This window comes from Polyergus mexicanus, unplaced genomic scaffold (assembly GCF_030449975.1).
Source record: "Polyergus mexicanus isolate NDT 795.1 unplaced genomic scaffold, iyPolMexi1.0 SCAF_6, whole genome shotgun sequence".
Lineage (NCBI taxonomy): Eukaryota > Metazoa > Arthropoda > Insecta > Hymenoptera > Formicidae > Polyergus > Polyergus mexicanus.
In genome coordinates this window covers 11,566,384-11,591,414 of record NW_027223326.1, presented here as the reverse complement: position 1 = coordinate 11,591,414, position 25,031 = coordinate 11,566,384, and the positions used below count along the sequence as shown (strand labels likewise).

Sequence of the window (25,031 nt, the reverse complement as noted above, 5' to 3'; positions counted from 1 at the left end):
TTCAACTTTCGAATGGCTCCTCTCCTTTTTTGTTGTTCTAATTAAGTGTCACATTTTTTTAATATCTTTTTTAGAATATTTTTTTATATAAAATATTCACTCCAGATATTCCAAATTTATCAGGAAAATCCAAGCAAAAATTGATACTGTACTATATTTATCAATGAATCTGTTGGCAATTTGTTGATTAAATTCTCTTTCTCAAGGAATAGAAAGACATCTCGATAACGAATTAAATTTATGTAGACCGTGTGTGTATGGTAGAGCTAAATGGATACAAAAACATCCACGCTAATATAATAGAAATTTCGCGAGAAGAAGACGAAAGAAAATAAAACGTCGATAACTGCGAAAAGAGCGCGCGTACGTTAGGGTGAGGATAGATTTTATTTCATCGTGCGAGTGACACGACGCTACGAAAAAGCAGCGAGTGAAAGTGGCAAATACCGTAAGCCGTAAGCGGACCTTTTCGGACCCGAACGGAGAGGTTCAAACCGGGAAGTGAACCAACCAGGATCTTTTCGAGGAAAAGTTGGGTGCGTCCCGCGTGCGCCACGGTAGATAGGTAGAAACCTTCACGTTGTGTTTACATATGGTAGACTCGCCCTTTTCCAAGCGATACGCATACACGTGCTGCACCTTGTTCTTCTTCTTATTTCCCCCTTCTTTCCCCTCTTTACCTTGCATCCTCGTCATCGCGCACCGGTGCCAAGATGATAAAAAAAAAAAAAAAACTTTAAATTTTTACAAATCTTTCTCACAAAAGGGAGATATCAAAATCTTTTTATATAATCTATTTGATATAAAACAGATTATTCCACAAGTACAATCGATTTACAATAAGAATCGATGATAAGAAACTATCCTAGCTTTTTGTCTACTCCATTTATTACCGTTGCAAGAGGCAAAAAGAGATGCAAACATTTAAAAGAGAATGAGAAAAAGAGAGAGAGAGAGAATATATAAATTCTCTATTGCATTTTATTATATCTGTTCAATGTTTCTCAGCGCTTTACTTAGACTAGAAATCAAGTTGCGCGCTTTTTCAGATCTTATAGGCCGGCCCATCTTTAAGAAATTGAAGCGGATAATCTAGTTATAGAAAATATATAGTTGCACAACACAAAGTATATAGTTTTATCAGAAAACAATAATGTACCTAGAAGGGGGAAGGAGCGATTTTATATCTCTACAAAAAAAAAAAAAAAAAAAAAAAAATTAAATTAAATTAGCTACGATATAACGAAAACGATATAGTGATTCATTGAAAGTAAATCGAACTAGAGCAATAATTCAATCGGATATTTCGTGCTGCTTGATAAATGTCGAGTCAACTAATTCCCGTCAAGCGATCGCGCGCGGACATGCTATTTTCGACGAGCATAATGTACGCACGCGTGTTCAATGTGACGTGGCAGTGCTAGAGCACATTTCCAGTTTCTGAATACTACTTGAGATTCTTTACTTGGGATCATGAGAATAATAATCTCGAGATGCCATGAAAATGTTACAATTCGTCGAGATTTATTATTGAAAAAGATATAGCATTTATTTCATATACTTTTGCTCCAAGCATCTTTCGGAACGACAAAAATATCGCGGGAGCCATTTTCAGATTTATATAAAGTTTTATATAAATATTTTATTGCCTGTAATAAATAACGATAATACTCGCCACACGCGGAAAAAGAAACCTTTTACCTTCCATTCGATATACGTACAATATATCTCGCGAATAAATTAATAAATGAATTTTCATTTATTGCGCTCTGATCGTGAACATCTTGAAATATAATCGAATATTTAATTGGAATAGAGGGGGGGGGGTTTTGGTACTCACCGCTGTCGGCGTAGGTCTCGGAGCCGTAACCGTCTTGTAGACCGCTGGACCACGTGCCTTCGTATCTTGCCGTGGATGTGGTAGATTGTCGGACTCCGTAGCGACCTTTGAATCCTTGGGTCCATTCTCCTCGATAGAGCCAACGACCACGGGTTTCCATACCCAAGCCATGTCTCTTGCCGTTCTGCCATTGTCCCTCGTAAGCTGACCCGCTGAAATGCGATTTGCAAAAGTGAATTTTTAAAAAAATAGCTTTTTATACAAGAAACTTGAAGGTATAAGACAATCGTTTCAGCGGTTCTTTTGTTAGTCATATCCATTCGTAAAAATATCATTACGATTTACGCTTTCAGAATTACATGCGCTATCACAGATATTATCGATTAAAAATTTCTTTAATCGATACGCGGATAATAATCGCAAACTGCATACACTATCAATGATAACGACAACGGTTTTATCTTCATATTATTAGATATATATGCAGATTGAAATGGCATGTGTAATATCACCTTGACAGGTTTATTAGCACGTAAGAAGAGAGTGATTTTGTGCAAATTTTTTAAAAATATATTTTTATATTTTAATATTGTAAAGAGAAATAGACGGAAAGCTAATCGGAGTAAGTGCTTCTTCTATCGTGATTAAATTCGCACGTTTGCGTTATTTAAATTAATTTTATTTGTGAAAAATTTTTTCTAATGAAGCGTCAGGAGTATAGATTTCACTTTTTATCATCATTTCTCTGCTAAAACCATAAAAAAAAAAGCTTGGAAAGCTTTCGTGACAAATTTGTTAAAGGAAAATGCTTCATCTTTTAAAAAGATTTTATGGTAAACCTCTTGCAGGAAGATGCTTAATTTGCTACTCGAAGGCGCGTTTCTGCGAATGATTGTGGATTGTTGTGGATGATTTAATTAATAAATAACATAACGTTTCGATTATATATTCGTGATAAATTTGAAAAATGAATCGAGATACATGCTTTATCGAAGAACAATCGTCGCATACTACAATACACAATAAAATATAATATAACAAGTATGATTAATAAGTTTAACGTCGTTAACAATGTTAAACTGATACGTTTAAAAGTATTCGACATTAACTCAAGTTTTAACTCAAGATTTCAATTTCAATCCTAATCTCATATCTCTTCTTTTATCGAAACTAAGGACTGTAACTATGTTATAAAGAATAGAGAGAAAGAGAGAGATTTAGAGTTAAATTAATTTTTTAATTAAAAGATTTAGGGAATCCCTCAATTTTCGGCATAAAGACACATTATTCCCGAAAAGTTGGACGATTATCCCGGCCTTGAACTAGATCCCGAAGCGAATCTTAGTAATTCGGTTCCCGTTGTCCTTGCGCTCGGTGACCCAGTTTCACAGGATCGGGAGATTCCCTCCCCGGTATATACCGGGATACGTGTCAAGGTCCGCGCCATTCGCTCGTTTCGCATTATGCGACGAAGTCACGTGAATTTGACACGAAGCCGTTAACGAAATGTCTAATCGAGACTCATTGGGAGAACATTTTTTACAGCATTTTTTAAAGCCTCTCGAAATAGTTTTGTTGGACTTGAGTTATTTTCACAGCGTATCGTATTCAATATTCGTTTGTCTTAGGACGCGAACGTTAACGCCGTTAACACACAATGGCGGTGTAACGTAATACCGGATAATCACAGTTACGCGGAAAAGCATACACTCGTCACAGCGTATAGGTATAAACGAGCTCAGCTTTAATCCTTTATTAAACTCAGAGGAGCAGCGTCTCCAACTAACCGAGGCACATTCCGAGAATGCGTGAAAGGGAAGAGAATATAGGATTAATTTATTTCTCAGGTAGAAAAAAGCGCAACTAAACCGCCGCGATTCGACGAATTGTATGGGTTCGCGCGCATGTGTATGGAAATTAATAATTTATCGTAACAATTGTTCTCGTTGCGTAAAGATTCATCGATAAGGAGGCGCAGCTGTCCGCTGACAGATAGAGCGTCGCCCGCAATTCAACAAGTAGTCTGTATCAACGATAGTTGCTCACCTAGGCCAAGTGTAAACACCGGATACTTCAAAGCCGAAATGCCAGCTACCGGAGTAGGCTCCCTGACCTTTAGGCCCGGTGCATACCCCGTGGCCGTGGGCCTTTCCGTCCTCCCAGCCCCCGCAATAGGTCCCGCCGTCGTCGAAGTCGAATCTACCTCCGTTAATCTGCGTACGATTGGACGCTACGGTGGCGGTACCGGTCGCGCCAGGTTGCGCCGGACTTATACCACCTGTTTGCGACAATTGAGTCACCCCCGCCACCCCATTCGGCGCCCCGGACGATTGCTGGCCAGAGTGTGATTGTTGCTGCATCTCTCGCGGCTATCGCGGGCCACTGTTCGATTCGTCGGTCTCCTCCTTCGTCTTCGTCTTCGTCTTGATTATGATCGCTCTCGTCTAGATCGTACTCTTGATCCTTCGTCAGCAACGTCTGCACGTGCCTTGTTTCGGATGTCGTTCCATTCTCCTCGCTGCTGCCTCTTCACGTCCGCCTTCACCGGATATCTACAATAACACCGTAGAATCGAGCGTAGATTCGCCGTAACAGTGGCGCGTATCTATCGTCAATGTCGTTGCGAGAAACGTGACACAAACGAGTGACAAACGGTATATAGAAATTTGCCGAAATTATTATCTTAGCGCGGAAGATCGCGGAGGTCCCCGACAACCGCCGGATCAATCCCCGGATCACGAACTCGAGCCCGAATTCTCAAGGCTTGCCTGTCATCGCGACGCAACCCGCAAAAGAGAAGCCGGACGTGAGAAAAGAATCGGCGAGCCTCGCCGGGCCGGGTTTAATTTTAGTTCGACTCGGAGGAAGCAAACATGCGAGCGCGAATCTACGTCTCCCGATCGCGAACGCGATAGGTTTCTCGCTCTCTTCCGGTGCCGAAAGATTACACGCGAGAATGATCGCGGCCTCGATAGTAGCGGCTTTAGAATCGATACATTCCCTCGAACACTTTTTATCCATTCTCTCTCGTTCTCATCCTCTACGACGTCGTATCACCGCCACCTCGAGACGACGTCGTCCACCGATCACCTCGCCGTACTACCGTTCCGGTCGGTCTCCTTCTCGCTTACTCGCCTACACGTATACACGCACGCACACGCACACACGCATACATGCACACATACGACACTTACGCGCTCGCGCATACACACGCACGTGACGCCGCGGCTGCCTGCGATTATAGATCAACGGGGTCGAGTCTCGTCGAGGGTTCTCGAAAAATCGCACATCCAGCGTCTCGCACGCAGCACTCTAGAGCTCCGAAGCGCTACGGTGACCATTCGAAAGTGCCGTCCTCGAGAAAGAAGATCCCATGGAAATTGCGCGCTAGATCGCCTTTTCTCTTCAAACTGTCGAAATTAGACAACGAGCTCAACGGAGTCGCGTTTTCGTTATTCGTCTGACGCAGTTACGCAACGCTTCTATAAGCATCCGTGATCCGCTCGGAATGTGGCTCTCTCTCTCTCTCTCACCCTCTCTCTCTCTCTCTCACCCTCTCTCTCTCACCCTCTCTCTCTCACCCTCTCTCCCTCTCTCTCTCACCCTCTCTCCCTCTCCCTCTCTTCCTCTCTCTCTCTCTCTCTCCCTTTTTCTCTTTCTTACTCGCTCTCTCTTTTTCCCTCTAACTTTGTCTCATTTGCGTCTTCTATCGCTCAATCTTTCGTTTCTTGACTCTTCATTCGAAAGCTTTTCTCTTTCTTTGGAAAACGAAGAGCCGAGAGAATTCTTCGATGAGTCATTCGCGAGATGTATCTACGGTGGATCGGTCGATGACTAAGATGACACGGGATTAGTCTGACGGCGAAACCTCGGCGAAATCTCGGCGAACACTGAGTTTACCTCGAGCGGATTGCAAAATGGATGTAAGACGAAGAGGAAAGCAGAGCATTGCCGAACTCTATGTATACACATGAATACGCAACACACACACACACACACACACACACACACACATTCGCGCGCACAGAGAGAGAGAGAGAGAGAGAGAGAGAGAGAGGGTGGGAGAGAGTGGGAGAGGGAAAGATAGACACACGTGGACAAGCGAGCGCGCGCGAACTTTCTTTGCGTTGACGGCGATGGACTCTGTTCTAGCTCGGTGCGCAATATCGGCAGCAGCAACATCTACATCAGCATCATCGTCAGCATTCGCACAGGCACACGGTCGGTCGAACATACGCCGCTTGTTCGCCTCTCCGCCTTGCGCGGCTAGAACGGTGCCGTGCGCGTATCCGCTCTAGCCGCGAGTTCGGCTAGCTGGCCAGGAGTTTCTATTTTTACCATGGAGTAGCAAATTGTTCCTTACACGAGGCGACGGTGGCAGTAGCGGTAGCGACGACAGCGGTGCCGAGACGGCGGCAGCCGCAGCAGCACCAGCACCAGCACCAGCACCAGCTCCGTCGAGTCGAATCGTTCGCCAACGCGACTGAATTCGGACAATTTATAAATAGTAGAAGTTCTCGCACGCGCGCGCATGGCGCGGACAATCGCGAGGATTCGCGGGATGATGCGCGATGAGAGTGATTCAAAGTGAGCTCCGAGATGATTGCTAATTGATCCTCGACGCTACCGATAATATCGCGCTCGATGCGCGGACACGCCATGGACTAAAGAAATATGATAATTAAAGAATCAATCGATACATTCTCTTATCCGTTTGTCGCGAAAGGATCATCTTTTTCGCTACCTAAGCCAAGAAGAAGAGAGGCAGTATCTCGTGTTGACAGAGATTTGAGAGACTAATAACGATACAAACGTCTAATTTTTCGCCCCGATCATTCGAGCTAATTTTCACGTTTCGATAGTGTAATTTAAAGGAAAGGGGAGTAGAACAGAACCGCGTCGATGATCGACGAAGAGAAAGAGAGATGCGTGACACGTGGTGCACGTGGTCGCGCGAATATTGTGTCTATAGACTCTGTGTCTCTGTCTAAGGCTGGAATTTTTAACGAGGCGCGTGTAGCGGCGTGATATCGGACAGTTACTCCTTCGCGAACGCGAGATAAGAACTAGGCTTCGATTACCGAGCGTGGAGAGGGAAAAGGGGGTTAGGTTCCAATATACGTTGGAAACGAGGCGAGTCAAAGTCGATGATCCGTACAAGTCTGATACAGGGGGCTACGCTACGCTCTATTGATGACAAACGATGCCGGGACGAGACGGAATTATTTATCGACGCGTGCCATTCTTTTTTATAACATAAATCAATTAATCGATGCCTTCGCTATTAATAATGATGCTAACGAAAAGTGACGACCGAGCTGCATTTGGTTGCCTGTGCGACGAGGGGGAAAAAGAAAAAAAAAAAAAGGAAAGACCGGCGCCGGCTTGTGAGCTATCGTTACACGTTGCACGGATCTGTTGCCCGAAAAGGCGATCAGAAATATGCCAGCGGAACAATTTGTCCTTTATTACGCGTCTAGTCGAAATTATCAGGACTGAAGATCGAATAGACGAATGCGATAAGAAGCCTACGAATAAATTGACGATAGTCGACATCGACGACGAAATATTTGACACGAGGTTATTCATCGAATGACGCGTATAAATTATTTCCTATCGGGACAATGGTCGTTTAATTAATTAATCGCGCGATAAGCGATGCAAAGGAATACTTGACGATTTAATAAACGATAATAATCGATAATTCTATTTTTCGCCATTTCCACGCCTAATGAAGTAATGTCATTTGCGACATTTCGCGAATGTAACAAGATTTTGCGATTGAGGAATTTCGCGGAAAGAGAGCAGACGGCGTTGAGAGCGTATGTGATCTAGATTCAATCGGCTTCTTTGTCGGCGTGCGAGGAAGAGGATCTTTAATGAAAAGTTTCACGTTTTTCTCCTCTCCTACACGTTTATCTTCGCGTTTACTTTGGACGCAATTTTACAGGCGACTCAATTTCTCAGGAAATTTCTCGGTAAAAGAAGAAGCGAAGATTAGTAAAGGGAAAGAGGCGGAATGGAATAGAGAGAAATGAACGATAAACTTCTCTCTCTAAACATTATTCCAAGCTGTCGATAACTACCTCCTCTCGAGCCATTCTACAGGCAATATAATACACAAATTGGAATTTCATAAAAAAAAATTGATATGAAATATTCTCTACGTACGTAAACGACGGATACTTTGACGGATTGAACTATCGTCAAGCATTTGCTCACCAATTTATAAAAGTGATTAACTCTTATTCCGTATCGCTTACATCCCTCGTGTATATATATGTGCGATTAATTCACTTTTATCACCAACACGCGAGCGAAAGGTAAAGTCGATGCGAAGAACGTAGGAATTGCGGCGGATTGCAGGAATTAAGGACGTCATTTGTCCTCGGAGAATCGTTCCTGCGAAAATCTGCACGCGACGAATAAGACGCATATGACCGCACAGCTTCGGGCTCGAGCACATTTCCGGGCGATCGATCCGGCTCGGTCGGAGTAACACGTGCAGCGCCGGTGGCGCGGCGTCGTCGTCTCGCACCCTCGTCCGTTTATTCAAAATCTTTCCCGGATACAGACACACACACATGTGCGTTTCCGCACTATGCAAGCGCATCCCCCTACGCGCGATAGTCGTTAACAAAGGACAAGAATTTTCCGCGTATGAGGAAAAATGCCTTTTCAATGCGTCGCGTGCGCCGGTTCTTTCCTCTCTTTTTCTCCTTCTCCGCGTCAGACAAATGCGCGGTATAGTTCCCTGGCATCTAATATGTGTCACGAGGACGCAACATTTTCTACATGCACATGTAATGCGACGAGGTTTCGGCACATATCCTCGATCATCGAACGCGTTCGCGGTCGATCGATGTGATGTTTACGTTCATTATTCTCGCATTCGAACGTTATCGATGACATTTTATATTATGATACGATCCCACCGACTTTTTATTCCGGTTCGCGGGGAATCGGCTTCTCCATATACGTGCCTCCGACAACGAGATGAAATTTTTATCAACGTGCAAATACGATTCGATTAGACGATTCGTTTTCCGCGATCGTCTTCTCCGGACTGACGCGTGGATGTCGTTTGACGGGAAGAAAAGTTGGACGCAACCGGTCCCGATCCTCCCCGCAACGACCGTCGACGACGACCTCTTCTGCTTGTGCGCGCGTACACGTCGAAAATACCGTCGCCGCCCTCGTGATTTCTCGTTGTTCACCAATGTCTTTTCCCGCAACGTCGACGCACGCCCGCTTTCCGTGATGCTTACGGAAATGTGCGTGAGGTCATGGTGGCATCATTACGATTATCAGACTCGCAGTGCGCCGCCGCCGGCGTTCACCGCATCGTCATCGTCACTGTCGCCGCTACTGCTGCTGTTGCCGACGCCGACGCCGACGCCGACGCCGACGCCGACGCCGACGCCGGCGCGGTCGTCGTCGTCGTCGCGTGGCCTAGCATTGTCTCGGTTGGCGGTAACACCTCTAATTACTTGCGCAACGATGATTGCGACAGTCGGACGAGTAGAATTGGCCATTTATAGTCGGCCAATAGTTCGCTCTAGCTTTTTTCCCTCTTTTTACTGACGAGAAAGAAAGAAACATTTTCTAGGAAAACTCACTTTTAATATTCGACAGTAACGCAACTCGCTGCATTTTCCATTATATCGACGACTGGTCAACTACGCTTTTTTTTCTTTTTTTTTTTTTTTATTTTGACTTACATTTTCTCTCCTTTATCTATTGTATTTACCGTAGACGTAATCGATTTTTCGTTTTTCGAAATTTTAATAATTTATTGTCGAAAATGGGAAAAAATTATTCGAATCGTGAAATTTCCTTTTTTCCCTTCTTCTTCTTCCATATCATGGATTTATTAACTCATTCCTTCCAAAATACGACTATTGTTTTTTTTTTTTCGACAGTCGGGTCTTTTTCTTCCCATTGGAAAATTAAATACACAAATAATCCCTTCTCTATACGTTCTCCTTCATCCTCGAAACTATGCCAATTTCATTTTTCTCCGCGTATATTTACCCATTCATTCATCTCTCTTGAATATTTACATTTACGGATATCCTTGCTATATTTTTTATATTGATATTTTATACTGATAATTTTTCTCAAAATTTCTATTTTAATTATTTTTAATAATTGCTTTGTTCGCATCGATCAAGAAGTAGATTTAAAAAAAAAAAAAGAAAAAATACCATAATCTACATAAAAATTGAAAATAAGTCGATAAAGATTATGCAATATTATAGTGATTCATAAAGCTTTCCCGCATCACAATTTACTTGCACATTGCATCATTTATTTTTCATTCGACTTAGATAAGAAAATACATGTTAAAATTAAACAAACAAAAAGTATTTACGCGCATATTTTCGAAGCAATTAAATGATTAAATGTATTTGTCCTTTATAGCTGAACTAAGCAGAACTAACTGCGCTAGTTCAGAGTTTATCTTTCTTGAGTGACAGCAATCGCAATCGTCATATATTGCCGCGTATCTCATTTATGTGTAAACTTTAGAATCCGAGAGATGCTGATTGCAAATTCGTCCTTGTAAATATATCATTTTGAAGAGAGCGCGCTTTTTCATTCGCTTTTTTCGTACTTGTTTAATACAAAGGTGTGGCAAGTGTCGAATTGGTAACCAACGGTTATCGTCGTCGCGACGAAAAAGATAAAATCGTAGAAAAACATTATATATATATAATGTTTTTCTACCATTTTATTTTTCTTTCTCGCAATGATGATAATCATTATATATATATATATATATATATATATTGATTGATAGAGTGCAGAATGACACGTAAATAAAACGCTGATGCGTTCAAATCTTTTTCCGAGTTGCAATCGATACAACAAGACAGCAAGACCAGTCGGTTACTTAAAATTTCTACGGGAGATATTAACTTTGCGAAAATTGATGAGAAAGAAAAAGTGAGACAGTTTTACGGTAAGATTTACAGTTTTAGATTTTAGTTTACCATTAGCGAAGTTTTGACCATAGAAAAAAAAAGGAATGATTTTTTATTCGATCGCAACCGGTTTAAACAGCTGGGATTATGCACGTTCTGCGATACATTCGTTTACCGCGACAGTGCGTGATCGAAAAGATACCTGGTTTGTGCACGCATTAGGTTTCAACCGGTAATAGAATTACTTTCTTTTTCCGAGGGAATTGATTTCTGTGCTCAGTACGCCGTACGATGTCTCTTGACAGACAACCTCGGCAGAAACGTTTGCCGTTGTAGGTAGATTTAACAGAATATATATCCATTTAGAATTATTATCGTGTCCGGGATTGTTTAACGATTATGTGTCACAGATTAAACAGTAAACAGAGTCTATTCTATAAATTAATCGATAATCAATGGCATAACTGTTCACAATTTTCCGCAATTGCAAATGTCAACTTATCGCGATGTGTCGTTATACTCTAAATCGATTAAAGTGCAATTTATTTACCGTGTAATTTAGCGTGCTTTTAAACTATAATAAATATGAACAAAAACACGTTTTAGTCATAAAGTATTAAAAAAATTCAAAATGGAAAATGATAAATTTTTTAATTAAATATCTACTAGATATGAAATATAAAAATTAATTGAGATTTTCAACAATTATGTTCGCTTCTCTTAGCTTTATATGTGCAACAAGTTTTGTGGTTATAATGTTTTAATAATTTGATATAATTTCATGTTATCTCGTGAACCCAGGAGATTTTAGTTTATCAATAAATATTTTTAGTATACAGCTACTATATACTCGATGCATAGCTGATTTATAAGCTGACGATATCGAGAGATATCTATTATCTTAGAGAGCAAACAACTTTACTTTATGTGTGTAAAAGCAAAAGAATGTTATTTCCGAAAAGAACGATATAAATTCTTAGCTCCCTCGCAATAGTAAAGTTTAATAAATTATCGAGGCAAGGCAACACACCGCGCGCACACACGCACACACACACACACACACACACACACACACACATAGTCACGATCCTGTTACAGAGAAAGTGCCCACAGCATGGATCTTCTAAATTTTCGCTCTCTCGAATTGAAGGATGTCAAGTCGTCGAAAGAAAACTTGCTACAGATCGAGCGCGACAATTTTATAGAGGAAAAGGGCTATATCGAAGAACAAAGAGGTAAGCCAATATCAGGCAAGGAAAAATCGCACGACGAACTTCGAACGATCCACTTACACGAGGTCGCTTGGCACGATACACTTGACAATTGCTGGTTGGTAATCCACGATTATGTATACGATTGCACCGACTTTCTAAAGAATCATCCGGGCGGCCAAGATGTTCTCTTGGAATACGCTGGACGAGACGCGACTTTGGCATTTATCGGCACCGGACATTCCACCATCGCTAGAACAATCTTAGACCAGTATAAAATTGGTGAACTTCCGCTGGAGGAGAGGATCTTTCGCATTCCCAACGGCGTCAAAATCTCGGGATTTTGATCTACATACTTAAGATTATTGAATCGTATCATCGTCGTCATGGCCATTTTTACGCATTCAAATAAATACAATACGATTAGAGCGATTAGAGACATTCTATTTTGGCAACGAAAACTGGCATAAGTGAAATTTTTTCAAAATTGAACTCACTCGAAGAAAAGTAAATAACAACAGCGGAACAAGGATTGTATCAGGATATACAGAGTATTTTATATTGAATATATTATATATTTCTTGATCCTCTAATCACACTTCTAATACACGACGTACAATGTGTGATGATAGCGATGTAGCTCGATTTATTATTCGCTATAGATAAATCGATAAACTTATCGTTTCCGCCAATCGAAAGACGAGAATGTTTTAGTAATTTAATTAACATTATTCAATTTCTGCATTAATTTTAAATTTATAATTAAATACACAATGTACACATGTAGCAATACTCTTTGTCACACATATTTACATTTCATTAATTATGAAAATATATATACATTATAAAATATAAATGTTTTGCAATTTGAAAAGAGAAAAAAAGGACAGATGTATAGCATTTGATGTGTTTTATTTATTATTATACCCTGTGGCAAGGGGATTATCTTTTCACGTCTTAAAGTCTCAGCGATAGAAAATTATTACAAAATCAATAGAAAAATTTTGATTTAAGAGGTATATTGAATTGATTCTATATATTTATGCGTATCGTATTTATGAATTAAGATACGCACAAATTACGTAATACATTTATGTATACATTTCCCAAGTTTCATACATATATAGTGTATTGTATTCTTTTCTCTTTATTCGATTCTTAGAGACTAAGGTGACAAGTAAGAGAAAGCAACACACAGTGGACCACGTTTATTTATTCGTAATATATTCACTTTGAACTTATCGTATACGTGCATATTTCTTCCATATTTGATTAAAATTATAATTTTCTCATTTTATTATGTCTGTGCGCGTATATTTAAGATTGTGGCTATACTGTAATATGAGATTCTCTCTTTTGCGTGCTCCAACTCGCGTACATACATACGTCGTGCTATACTATACAACATGTTATATTAACATCAATATTACATACTACCTTCTGCTTTGTATGTGTTAGGACCACAAGTATGCCTACACAGCATTTGTATATATTTATAAATTATCTGTGCTGAGACGACAGTGTAGAGAGTATGATTCGCGTAAGATAAAAATAACTCTCTCGCCTTTAACGATTTAATTACCGGACGTTGTAATTAAAACTTACGTAACGCAAAAAATATAGTTAGAATGATTTCTATGTTATGGATAATAACTGACAAAAGAGCAAAATAAAAGAGCAATTATTTTTTATCGCGATGTTTATCGATATAGTATTTTTTTTAATGCTGCGTATCGTTGCATCCATGAGAAGAAGATTGATGCATTATTCATGATTGAATTCCTTCGCAAGTATTTTCTTCGTATTGCAGGATAGATTCGTCTTGCAAGACTCGATTATTAATCGATGATGTATCAATTTGCTCATAATATCTTTTTTTTTTTTTTTTTCTTTTGCCGAGGCAAAAATTGTCGTACTTTTACATTAAGCTACAAAGGGCGAATCCTTGGGCAGAATCAAAGGCCGATTGTAATACTGTAGTTTCCATGCAAAACGCTGCATCTTCGTACATCGCTGCTATTCGTTGCTGTTGCGCTCGATTTTCGCTCTGCGATCTGCAAGCACGTTTCAATTTTTTCCAATTGGGAAACTCTAATAATAACAAAAAGATGAAATTTTAATAAATTCTTTCACAGTTATGTTTTACATTAAATCATGGCAAGATCACGTACACACACACACACACATATACTACTGCAGAGGAAAATAAAAAATAATTCTATTACTTTTTACACCTACATCTTAGATAGATAAATTAATCCGAGTCAAAATAATTCTCGATAGTTTGTGCGTGTGTGTTTCTGTATGTAAATATACCATGTATACAGCCATTCGAAAAACTTGGTACCTAAATTATAAATACAGTCGTAGGCTGAAGACTTGACACATTTTTTCAACTACCTTTTTTTCTACTCACCTGGGAGGCATCGCTCGTGCTCGATGATGCGCTCTGATCTGTTGTTCTCTCAAGGCGGAGCAGACAGTGTCTCTAGACTGTTGCCGTTGCTGCTGTCGATGTTGATAGTGCGAGTCAAGTTTCAGCTGTGCTAGATACTCGCGAAGCTCGGGCTGGTTAGGCAAGAGATTACGATGCTGGGCACTCGAAGCCGGATTAGACGACGAAGCCGACGACGATGTTGTCGAGTCTGACCATGGTGGTGGAGGAGTATGCGAGCGTGACATCATCGCATATTTATGATGCAAATATTCCTCGTATGTCGGTGGCAGACCGGGCTGCAAAACGAAAATATGTTTCGTTATATTACGTATTATTTTAATATTCAGACATTACTTTTAAGTTTATTAGCTTTGTTGCTTTAACGAGCGATTGGGATAGTAAGGTTCGTCTCTTGTTTAATAGAATTAATCGAGAGATTAATTTTTGATCAATTAATAAAGCTTTAAAAATTTCCCATTACTTTCGAGACTGCATTCATCCGGAATCACGTTACTCTAGCTACTCAACATTCCCATATTCTAGTTGCTTAACATTATGTTTGCATGGCTGCGGTTTTAACACCTGATCTTCGTATCGTGTTATGTTTCAAAGATATCAAATGTAGCTTCTTTTTTCGGATTATAGGAAACAATCGATAAATGGAATATTTGACATTAATAATCCATGAGTTAATAAAAAATCAAACTCTTGGCACTTGTTCCTCAAGTCGCATTAATTCATGGACACAAGTTTCAATAATCAAGTTAGCAATCTTCGAATCAACTTTACACTTCTCAATGTCCATTATATTGCGCTGGAAATTATAATAAAACCGCCAATATTTTGTCTTTAATGTTCTTTTTGTAACAAATATCGTAATGGCGTAGCGGTTATTATCCGCGATCATACATTATGAACCTATGCAACGTGGTATGCGGATCGCATATAAATTATTATCAACTTATTGTGTAAAAATCTACGAAACGCAAAGTGAAAGTTGCGTAGCAGTATCATTCTGTAAATTCCAAAAAGAAAAAGCGATGATAAATATATGTTCGGCATTGATTTTTCGCCGGTCTTCTGGCAATTGTAAACACGGGGAATAACACGATTACATAGTTAGATAGAATTTATGTTCCATACGGCGCCGGCGACCTAGAATACTGTCATTTGAATCGCGCAGAAAGCATAAAGAAATTTACACAGAGAACTTAATCAATCATTGACCTAAAATATTATATTGTCGTATCTTCATCATTCCTAATGCGTGTGAGATCGATCGATTTCTTTGTGCAAATATGTTTTATGCGACTATAAAAATCCACTTGGATAAGCTCTTAGATTGCTGCAAAAATGCTATCAAGTTCATAGAGAGCGTAACATTAACAGTATTTTTATTATTTCTTTTGGATTGGTGTAAAAGCGGTATACACTACCATATACAGAAATACAAGACAATAAATTACAGCAAATCTCACCTGCCACGCTTTTGCAATCGCGGCATCATATGTCGGTGGTGGTGATGTCATTGATGGAATAGCGGTATACAAAGCTTGCGATCTGCTCTGGATATTCGACCGACTAGTCCTGATTTCTTCGGCATTCGCATTCGCTGTGTTTGATACGCTGGCGTATAATACTTCGGGTATGGCGGTATTTTCTCGATTTTCATCACTGACGATACTCGAGCCTGAATCTATAAAACATTATCGAAAGCATACAGTTTTTTTCTTTTTATCCTTTGATTAATTTTCATTTTATGTAAACATGTACACACACACACACACACACACACATATATATTGTATATTTTATATTTTTAATTAATTACTTTAAAAAAACATTAAAATTTTTTCGGATGCTTTTTTTTTTTAACGTAGCTTGTGCATAATATAAATTAACTGACCGATATAAGTGTAATGCGATTCAGCGTTATCAGCGCTTCTAGTCCTTCGCGAATGATCGAATCGCTTCTTATGCTTGTTGCTCCTCATTGTAGGTTTTGCGGATTCTGTTGCCGAACTGCCGCTTCCGGTTTCGCTCGATGTCTTTTGTTCTCGCCTGTCATTTTGTTGCTTCCGCGAGCCCTTACCCTCTTGTTTATGGCCCTTTGATTTGGGCAGAAGGATAGACAGTTTTTCGAAAACGATCGAGCTGCTTCGCGACTTTGGCAGGTCCACGACAATACCGCAGGCACACACCGGCAAGTTCTCGTTAGGCATCCTGCCTTAAAGAATTTGTCTTTCCGATGGATTAATAAAGATCCTATGAATCAAAAATAATTAGGTACATTACATTTTGTCATTGGTTCTTTGAAAAAATGTTTTACATAATTTTATTAAAATCAGGAAGCAGACGTAATGTCTCGTAGAAAAAAGTATTAAAATAAAATATTTACTAAAATATTAAAACTAAGAGTATCTTGTAAAGTATGATTTCACACATTAATCCTTTTGGGATTTACTATCTTCTGATTTGACCCAGATTACCCATAATCGATCAACGAAGTCGATATTTAACGAGCCTTAATTCGCTCAGCGAAAACGGCAACGGAGCCCTCGAAACTCATCAAAGTTAAGTACTGCTAGAATGCCATCCTCCTCGGTAAAGTTAATTCGAAACTGCTACGCCTCACCATGAGCGAAATTGTATTCCAAGTTTCACACTCGCTTATTTTTATCCTGAGTTTCTATGCACTCTGTACTATAAAAATCGCGTAAGTAATTACAGATTAGAAAATCATATTTTCTAATTTGCAATACCTACTCATAATTTTCAAATTTCCAATCGTGATATTAATTTAAAAATATGAGATATAAATCCCAAATATTATTTAACGCACTTATTATTGCAAATATTATTATAATTTATTTAAAAATTCATAAAAGCAAGAATTTAAAAAAAAACCAAGTTATACAATATATATACATCCATTTTTCTTCTTGGAGATTTATCAGAAAAACAAGAATTAAATTAAGATTGAGGAGAAATACTGGAAACAATAATGGAAACAAAGTTACTATTTATTGGGGATATCGCATTTGTACTAATCGTGAGACAAAAAAAAAGGAAGAAGAAAAGGATAATGCGAGAAAAATGAAAAATGTAAATGGCGTAAATAAAATTTCGCGAGCGTATCCCGTGCGTGTATGAATATCGATCCTTTGCTCAAGAATCGGGCACATTCCAGGATCAGTTTCTGTTTAAGGATTATCAGGCTTGTCGTCCCGGAGCTTTAATTTGCGATCTTAGGGATTACGGTTGACGACACCTCCAATTCCGGACATTGTACCGATATCCAATGAATGAAAATCATGAACGAAAAACTCGTTATTTATGAAAGATCAAGATAGGATTTGCCAAAAAACAAGGACCGCGTAATTATAAAAAAATGAGCGCAATTTTATCTCTTTTTTTTTTTACGTTACGTTTTCAGTCTTGATTATTAATATGTAAAATAATTTTTTTTTATCTTATATAAAAGTTAGATAAATCATATATATATATGATTTATCTAACTTTTTTTTTTTAATTTATCTAACTTATATATATATATATATATATGTGTGTGTGTATGTATATAGATATATTGCTATTCGTACGCTTGTAATGTTTTTATCGTGATTCTTTCTTAGATAACAATTTGCGATGAGTATTCATATGAAACCTTTTAAAAGTGCAGTTTTTTAATTTATCTAAGCTTCACTACATAGTGATTCGAGAACATAGAATTGCCTGGCACGAGTAAGAAAAATCTTCGAAATAAGTAACATCGTAAAATTAAAGCTATCGGTTCCCGGTGGAAACGATAGGAACGATAACAACGACGACGATGAGGACGACGACAACAACAACAACGACGATAGAATGTTGCGGTGAAAATGGAGCAACAGAGGAGGATAGGCTCCAGAAATAGAGAAGGGCAAGTAGTTGGAAACCAGAAATTGGGTCTACTACTAGCGAACTGGATGCTGATGGGTGGGAGAAGGTCGTGTAGGAGGAATATACCAGAAGCTTGAAAACCAGGTCACCATCGTAGGTCACTGAGCTCTCTCTTCACTGATAAATAAATCCAGGATAGTCCGTTTACGAATTAATTATAAATGTTATAATTTAACGGCTGATCCGTGTTTATATTGTTACAATAAACAGCTTCTCAGACAAATGTCGCCATTAAGCTTTTCATCGAGCGTATAGATAAATATTTTATAGATAACAAGTTGATAAATTATTTCGATTATTAAATTTTTGACACATACATATGTAAGGACTTGAATACATTTGGATGAATACGCTGACGCGCGTACACTATTTTATATTTTATTATCAAATCCTTCTACGCAATTCAATAATTTTCAATAGCAAAGAAGACATTTAGAAACTTGATTGAACTCATTCGCAATTAATTACGATTGATAGAGATGACATAATCTTCTTTCATTTGTCCAAAACATTATTTCATCATATCTTCTGTATGAGAGCAGGCTATCAATATCGTGTTATCAGTGAAAAGACAAATCTTAATTATTCAAAGGAACGAGCTACTGACAAAAATGTACGTATGAATTATTGATCTAAGAAGTAGATTTATTGTACAGTTTTTTTGTCTGTCATTTCCATATCGCCAATAACGACAACAAATTCACCAAATGCAACGCCTGCAAGTGATATAGACAATAGTGAAAAAAACCAGATTAGCGCTATTGTGATAATAACTACTAGCTATATCGATAACGGAATATATGTGGCTCTCGTCTTAGTGCTGTTTCAAGAAATGATATTTTTAATAATTTAGCAACATATTGTCGCAAAAATCGATGGCGATTATAATTTTACTGGAAGTAAATATCCGTGAGAAAAGAACTTTTGTCAGTTTAATAATTTCATTTCCATTTTTATTAAGCTTTTTTATCGCATCTGTAATAAAATAACAGCGGCGAGTAGTAATAGTCTGCCATGAGCGGACAGGGGATAAAGACAAATCAAAATTGATCGGAAATGGTTAGCTTCGTGATCGACAACATGGTCAAAATTTCCGTGACAACATCGATATTATAGTCGACGGATAACGAGATAAACGAGATAATTTGTATGGAATGGATTTTTCAATCGTATCAATTCTTAGTACTTGTGTGATAGAATGTTACGCAGATTCTTGCGGTGAATTTTTTTTTTTATTTACTTTTAACTAAGTATAATAAATCGATCACTCTTATCGTTACTAAATATGTCCGATTTTTTCATTGATCGAAATACTCGCAGAAAACTTTCTCGAAAAAGTATATATACGTTTCGCTACGTTGGTTTGATATATCCGTTTTGTGTCGGACGAAGATATATCGCGTGTCTCCATTTACACGTCTAGCAGCCGACGTTTAAATCGAGCCTATCTCTTGCAAAACTTTAGCCGACACTTTGGTAAGAGCCCTTAAACCCCTTTACAGCCCTTTAAAATAGAGCGAATAATGTGTATATGTGTGTGTGTGGGAATAGTACGGAGAAAAAGAAAAGTGGAATAAATTTTACGCAGCTTTCTTTCTTCATACATTCCTTCAATTGTTTTCCGCATAGTTTTCTCCTTTGTCATTCCATCAAATTGCTTTATAATGATTTGCGAAATTTTACACAATGCACAGATGAGTGAAATATAAAGACACCGATAGATGTAACAAAGGAATTTTTCTCAAAACTATATAAACTCATGATTAGTTAGTAAGTAGTGTGTGTGCCAAAATGGAGGAAAAAAATTTTTTCTATCTTTAAAAACGAATTGAGAACGAATAAAAATGTAGAATAAAATTCTTCTATATAAAAGAGATATATTTTAAATCGAGCCTGGGAAACGTCATATATAATTCCTAGCTCGTGAAATCTTTCATGAGGAATTAATTTGCATGACCGTTATGAAGATGGGGATGAAGAAAAGAAAAAGCATCTCGATGCATTCCATCGCGAACAACGGCGGTAGTTCGAAGGGTCGCGTTGTAGAATCCCGGACGAGATTGAAATTTACGACTGATATTCTTTTTTTCTTTTCCGAGTGTATTTGCTGGATCTCGGTGTCAAATTTCACAGGACTTGTAATGAAAGATCGCTATGGACATATAACTACTCGAACGAAACGAATAAAATGAAAAAAAAAAAAAAAACTGTCGCTTCCTTTAGCTATATTCCATTGCGCGAGGAATCAGCATGATTAATTACGAGATTGCTTTTTGCGATTCACATTCGGGGTTAAATCGATTCGAGTATTTCTTTTTCCGCTTTTGACAGAATCGCATGTTTTTATAAAAGCATCTTGCGAAACGTGGTGCACTTTTTGACAGGTGCCTCATTGCCTCATTATTGATGATGAATACAACAAATATAAAAAAAAAATATATATATATATATAATACATTGTATAATCGTAATTGCTATTGAGATATCGACATTATGCTGGCGATTAATTATAAGATCTTTTCGTCGATTTTTCCAAGAGGAATATATTTCTTTTATCAGGTTTTTAAATTTTATAATCTTGCATACGGGAGAGATGATTAATGCCGTATATCGGTAAGTTTAATTTTACATTTTAATTACATCTTTAATTATATTCGTTATATCAGTAATTATTCAGCAGCTCAAAATATTACACTTGGAAATAACGACACGCAGAGGAAAGTTTTGCGCATAATATAATATCGAATATAATGTAATATAGATCATCGATAATGTACTTCAATAAACCCTTTATATTTCGCCACAAGAATCTTTTTACTCTCTCATATCCATTTATTATTTGTACATTTTTCTTAAATACGATTAATTCGTTTTATCCGCAAACAAGCGATCGACTGTATTAGCCACTGATATTTTTATTCAATACGAATAAACTGATACGCATTCGCATAAAATAAATGACACTTTCTTTAAAAAAAAGTTTTCTGAAAGGTTTTATTTTTTGTTTCGTCATGTTCAAGAGAAAAATATTCACTATTTTTTTTTTTTTTTTATAAAAACCTATTCTAAATTTTCTCTTGGAATAAACTTTGATGTAAAGCGCGGTAAAAATGTAATGATAAAAATGCTTTAAATATTTATCCAAGTTTTGTAGGCTCTTAAAAATTTTCATGTTTTCATATAATTTTGAATCCTAAAAAAAATCGGACTCTAATAAAGATATTGAGAAACATAACGCATACGGAATGTATATGTATATTGCCTAGAAGAATGTAACCGCGTGTTCGGCGAAGAATGTTCGCGTTCGTGAATGAAGTGCGGACTTGCATCAGTCTTTAATATTACTAGGATGAATCTATTATATATATATATGTGTATATATATTTTTTGAAATATTTATTCTCACAGAAAATTTAACCATTTATTAAATTCCCAATGATTTAAAAATCCGCATATCAAATATCTTCCTGCGCCGTCATGTATCATCATGTATTTGTGATACGAAGTTATCATATTTACCTTGTGACGAACGTAGATTATTGCGAGAAGAAACATCGAAGGTTCGCTGCACTTTGCAAGGTTTTTCCTTAACTAATATATGCACCTCACATATTTCTCGAGCGAGAATAGCGAAGCAAGCAATAAAGATAAATAGAAGCAGACAGACGCGGAGAGAATGAATGAAAAAGAGAAAGCGAAAGGAGAAAAAAGAAACGGATAATTGAACCGAGATTTGAGAGAGAGAAAGAATAAATGATATCTCGAAATCGTGCACGCGAGAAAGCGTTTTGCAAGCTTATGACGACACGTAAACCACACGGCCAAGTGGCGCAACTGAACTCAGCTGAACTGAGTCAGAGATTAAATTACCGAAGAGAGAAGACGGCGGGGGTGGCAGCAGCGGATGGTAGCAACGGTGGTGGTGGCGGAACAGGGGGCGAGGATCGCGTCCGTCTCCCTGGCATCGATTTACTGGCGGTGGCGCGCGCTTCACAATTCGTTTGCGAACTCTCGCAAGAGAATTTTGTGTATTTCAGTTTTTTAAATCAATAGTTTAAAAACATTAAATCTAATCGATTTGCTCTCGGTATTATATGTATAGCGAGATGAATGAATAAGTGATGAGACGATGACAAAAGATATAGTCATTATAACATTGTTATATTTTATCTTGATTTCTAAAGTATATATTTAATAATTAACATGATTGAGAAAATAATTAAGAATATTAAATTTTCAACGGACTATACATTAAAAGAGAAAAAAGAAAATAAACGAGGAAAATTATATTCTTTAAGAAGACTATCATGAAATTATTTACGATTGAAAAGGCGCATTTTTAGCTAGCGTGTTATTTTAATCACGACGATTCTGTCTGTGTCTTTAAAATGATCTGTTATCTTTTTCGGAATTGATATGTTACGTAACGAAACAATAGCTCGGAATCGACATTAGATAATCCTAGAATAATCGATTCTAAGATATTTAAACGTCGCAAATGTCAGACAAATGACACAGTTAATCTGTTGTTTGCACAGTTATTGCTCATTGGCGAAACAATCTCACGTCTTTATCGCTGCCATTACCACGGCGGAATGTATTTACATCCAAGCGCGGTAGTAAATTTTTAATTAAAATATCCCGGATCTTCTCAACGATCCTCCGCAATCCTGGACGGAGAAATATATAGGGTCTCAGAATAACAGATCACGGAGTCCACTTGACAAGTCTCAAGTCTGATGAAAGGCTAAATCTTGCGAGAGGTTTTAATAATGTATTGTATCAATGGGATGACTGATAAAAGAATGATGAAAATGAGGGATGTCGGCGACAGCGGGGTGAAAATAAATCGCGGCTAATGATTTTCTTATCCGTCTCTTCCCTACAAGTAATATTTTATCATATTCGCGCAAAGACGAAGGAAAAAGTTCTGCGCCCACGACGCGCATCTTTCTCCTATATATAGTTACACACTCGAGGCGAGAGCTTTACCCCTTCATTGTTCTAGTTAAGGATGAGGAAGAGAATTTTATAAGAAGTATCCCTCGATTGCGATAAAACGACTGTTTTTATAATAATTTCAATGGAGAAATAGATACAAGATGGCCATTTTGAAATGCAGTCGAATAAATTATTCAATTAATTTTGTTGATATTAAAAATAATAGCCTTTCTCTGGTAAACTAAATTTCGTAAATAAAGAAAACAAGAGGGAAAAGGGGAGAAAGAGGATAAAATTTTTCAACCAACACAAATAGATTCTACTCCAATAAAATTGCGACTTAAAACTTGGCGTTACAAAGATGATGTTACACTCCCTTTTAAGCCTGCCTTAATGTAAAAAAAATTACAAAAATATAATAAACGAAATGATATTTCTTAATATTTTTTGCTAAGAAAGCATTATCTCTGAAATGACCGTAAGAACTATAACAATAGAAAAAATTGAAATTTTAAAAGGCAACTTGCTTTTATTTGATTATTATTTAATATTACTAGACACGTTTATTGTACGTATTGTCTTTTGAGCGGTTAATGGCTTTTCGAAATTCGTCGAAAATTTCATTCAGACTAACAATAGTAGAATATATTTCCTCTAGCCATCCCTTCTGTGGGGAGGGGTGGATCGAGGTGGAAAGAGAGAACCGTACTTCGAAGCATACCGGTTAGGGGCGCTACACCCTCGACAACATGGCTGTCGCGGCTTGACAAACCCGTAACAACCCCGAGTCTTGACACATCCGGACATTTGTGTGCCGTGTGTTGTTCAGGGATTGCAGCCATTCGCGCGAACAAAAACGTCACGTGAGTACAACAAACAACGGCGATAATCTCGCTTCAATATTCGCGGATACGAAAATTCGTGAAAGAAAACGCTGCCGGAAAATATCCGAATGGAAACAGTGTTATCCGACAAGGTACAAGTACCTGCGTGCCCGTTGCATGCTGTGTACGTACATGTTTTCCTATACTTGTGTGTATATAATGTTGCGTCAATATCTTTCGAAACGCGTATCTACATCGGCGATCAATAAAACGATGGTAGAGAGTGGAATATTTCGACACGAAGTGCTTGTCCGATAAGGACATACAACTGTTCTCTCACCAATTGTACGTTATCATTCTGCATTCGCACCTTTATATTTGCATAACCGTATGCTTCCATCTTTCAAATATATATATATATTGTTTTTTTCGCTCGTATCTCTTTGCCGGTGATATCCCACGAGATGTCGCATCGAAAGTGATAACGTCGCATTTAAAAAATAAAAAATAAAAAATGACGACATAATGAAAATTTAAAATCTTCAAATTTCATTATTTTAAGTAACATAAAATGTACGCCAATTGAAAAGAATCGTTGAAGGTATACGACAAGAAGCAGATCCTACCTATCAAGTAAAAAGTAAACGTTAAATATATCATCTTATCAGCACAAAAAAAATAAACCATTTATGTTGCCGATACATATGTTTGAGTGATGCAATTTTCATAAATAGTGCCGTTTACAACTTTCTGTGACACGATGTCTGACTTCAAATATGACTGATTCACACTTACAAATATATCTTAGGAAACCATTTATGTATTCTGATTTTGTCAACTATACGAATGTAAAGATGTAATTTGAATCGATAGTTTAATATATCAATCGGAGCAAAATTATATCGAATA

The 25,031-nt window shown here is 37.8% G+C and overlaps 4 protein-coding genes across 25 annotated transcripts in view; 2 read left to right on the top strand and 2 right to left on the bottom strand.

Moving 5' to 3' along the window:
* LOC138934225 (uncharacterized) overlaps positions 1 to 9,208 on the bottom strand; it is a 32,492-nt gene extending 23,284 nt beyond the window's left edge. For 3 of the 10 annotated variants that reach the window (XR_011447103.1, XR_011447104.1, XM_070297726.1), the window contains exons 1-3: positions 5,035 to 5,381; positions 3,887 to 4,392; positions 1,841 to 2,052 (exon numbers count right to left, since the gene is read on the bottom strand). Coding sequence is in view for 7 of the 10 variants with exons in the window: in XM_070297726.1 (XP_070153827.1) it covers positions 1,841 to 2,052; positions 3,887 to 4,200 (526 nt within the window). In the remaining 3 variants the exon portion in view is untranslated. The other 7 variants (XM_070297728.1, XM_070297729.1, XM_070297733.1 and 4 more) reach the window with 7 other exon arrangements.
* The window catches only part of LOC138934232 (uncharacterized), a 60,988-nt gene that overhangs the window by 29,832 nt on the left and 6,125 nt on the right, over positions 1 to 25,031 (top strand). The window contains exon 1 of one of the 9 annotated variants that reach the window (XM_070297749.1): positions 23,929 to 24,161. The exons of 4 other annotated variants lie outside the window; for them this stretch is intronic. Coding sequence is in view for 1 of the 5 variants with exons in the window: in XM_070297750.1 (XP_070153851.1) it covers positions 24,251 to 24,274 (24 nt within the window). In the remaining 4 variants the exon portion in view is untranslated. Of the gene's footprint in view, positions 1 to 23,928; positions 24,307 to 24,352; positions 24,468 to 25,031 lie in introns of those variants that run through there. 4 more of the 9 variants (XM_070297750.1, XM_070297751.1, XM_070297758.1 and 1 more) reach the window with 4 other exon arrangements.
* LOC138934233 (cytochrome b5) lies at positions 10,674 to 13,636 on the top strand. Of its 3 annotated transcripts, none has more exons than XM_070297760.1 (2): positions 10,674 to 10,805; positions 11,866 to 13,635. In XM_070297760.1, exon 2 carries the CDS (start codon positions 11,882 to 11,884, stop codon positions 12,323 to 12,325), a length of 444 nt encoding a protein of 147 aa, XP_070153861.1. In that variant the 5' UTR covers positions 10,674 to 10,805; positions 11,866 to 11,881; the 3' UTR covers positions 12,326 to 13,635. The 3 variants fall into 3 exon arrangements, with proteins under 3 accessions (XP_070153861.1, XP_070153860.1, XP_070153862.1); XM_070297759.1 differs by lacking the exon at positions 10,674 to 10,805 and adding an exon at positions 10,838 to 11,099 and having other exon boundaries at positions 11,866 to 13,636; XM_070297761.1 differs by lacking the exon at positions 10,674 to 10,805 and adding an exon at positions 11,066 to 11,103 and having other exon boundaries at positions 11,866 to 13,636.
* The window catches only part of LOC138934231 (uncharacterized), a 21,682-nt gene continuing 9,195 nt past the window's right edge, over positions 12,545 to 25,031 (bottom strand). Inside the window, exons 1-5 of one of the 3 annotated variants that reach the window (XM_070297748.1) lie at positions 21,877 to 22,196; positions 16,322 to 16,680; positions 15,894 to 16,111; positions 14,395 to 14,711; positions 12,545 to 14,069 (exon numbers count right to left, since the gene is read on the bottom strand). In XM_070297748.1, the coding sequence (XP_070153849.1) occupies positions 13,934 to 14,069; positions 14,395 to 14,711; positions 15,894 to 16,111; positions 16,322 to 16,637 (987 nt within the window). In that variant the 5' untranslated portion in view covers positions 16,638 to 16,680; positions 21,877 to 22,196 and the 3' untranslated portion in view covers positions 12,545 to 13,933. Of the gene's footprint in view, positions 14,070 to 14,394; positions 14,712 to 15,893; positions 16,112 to 16,321; positions 16,681 to 21,876; positions 22,197 to 25,031 lie in introns of those variants that run through there. The other 2 variants (XM_070297746.1, XM_070297747.1) reach the window with 2 other exon arrangements.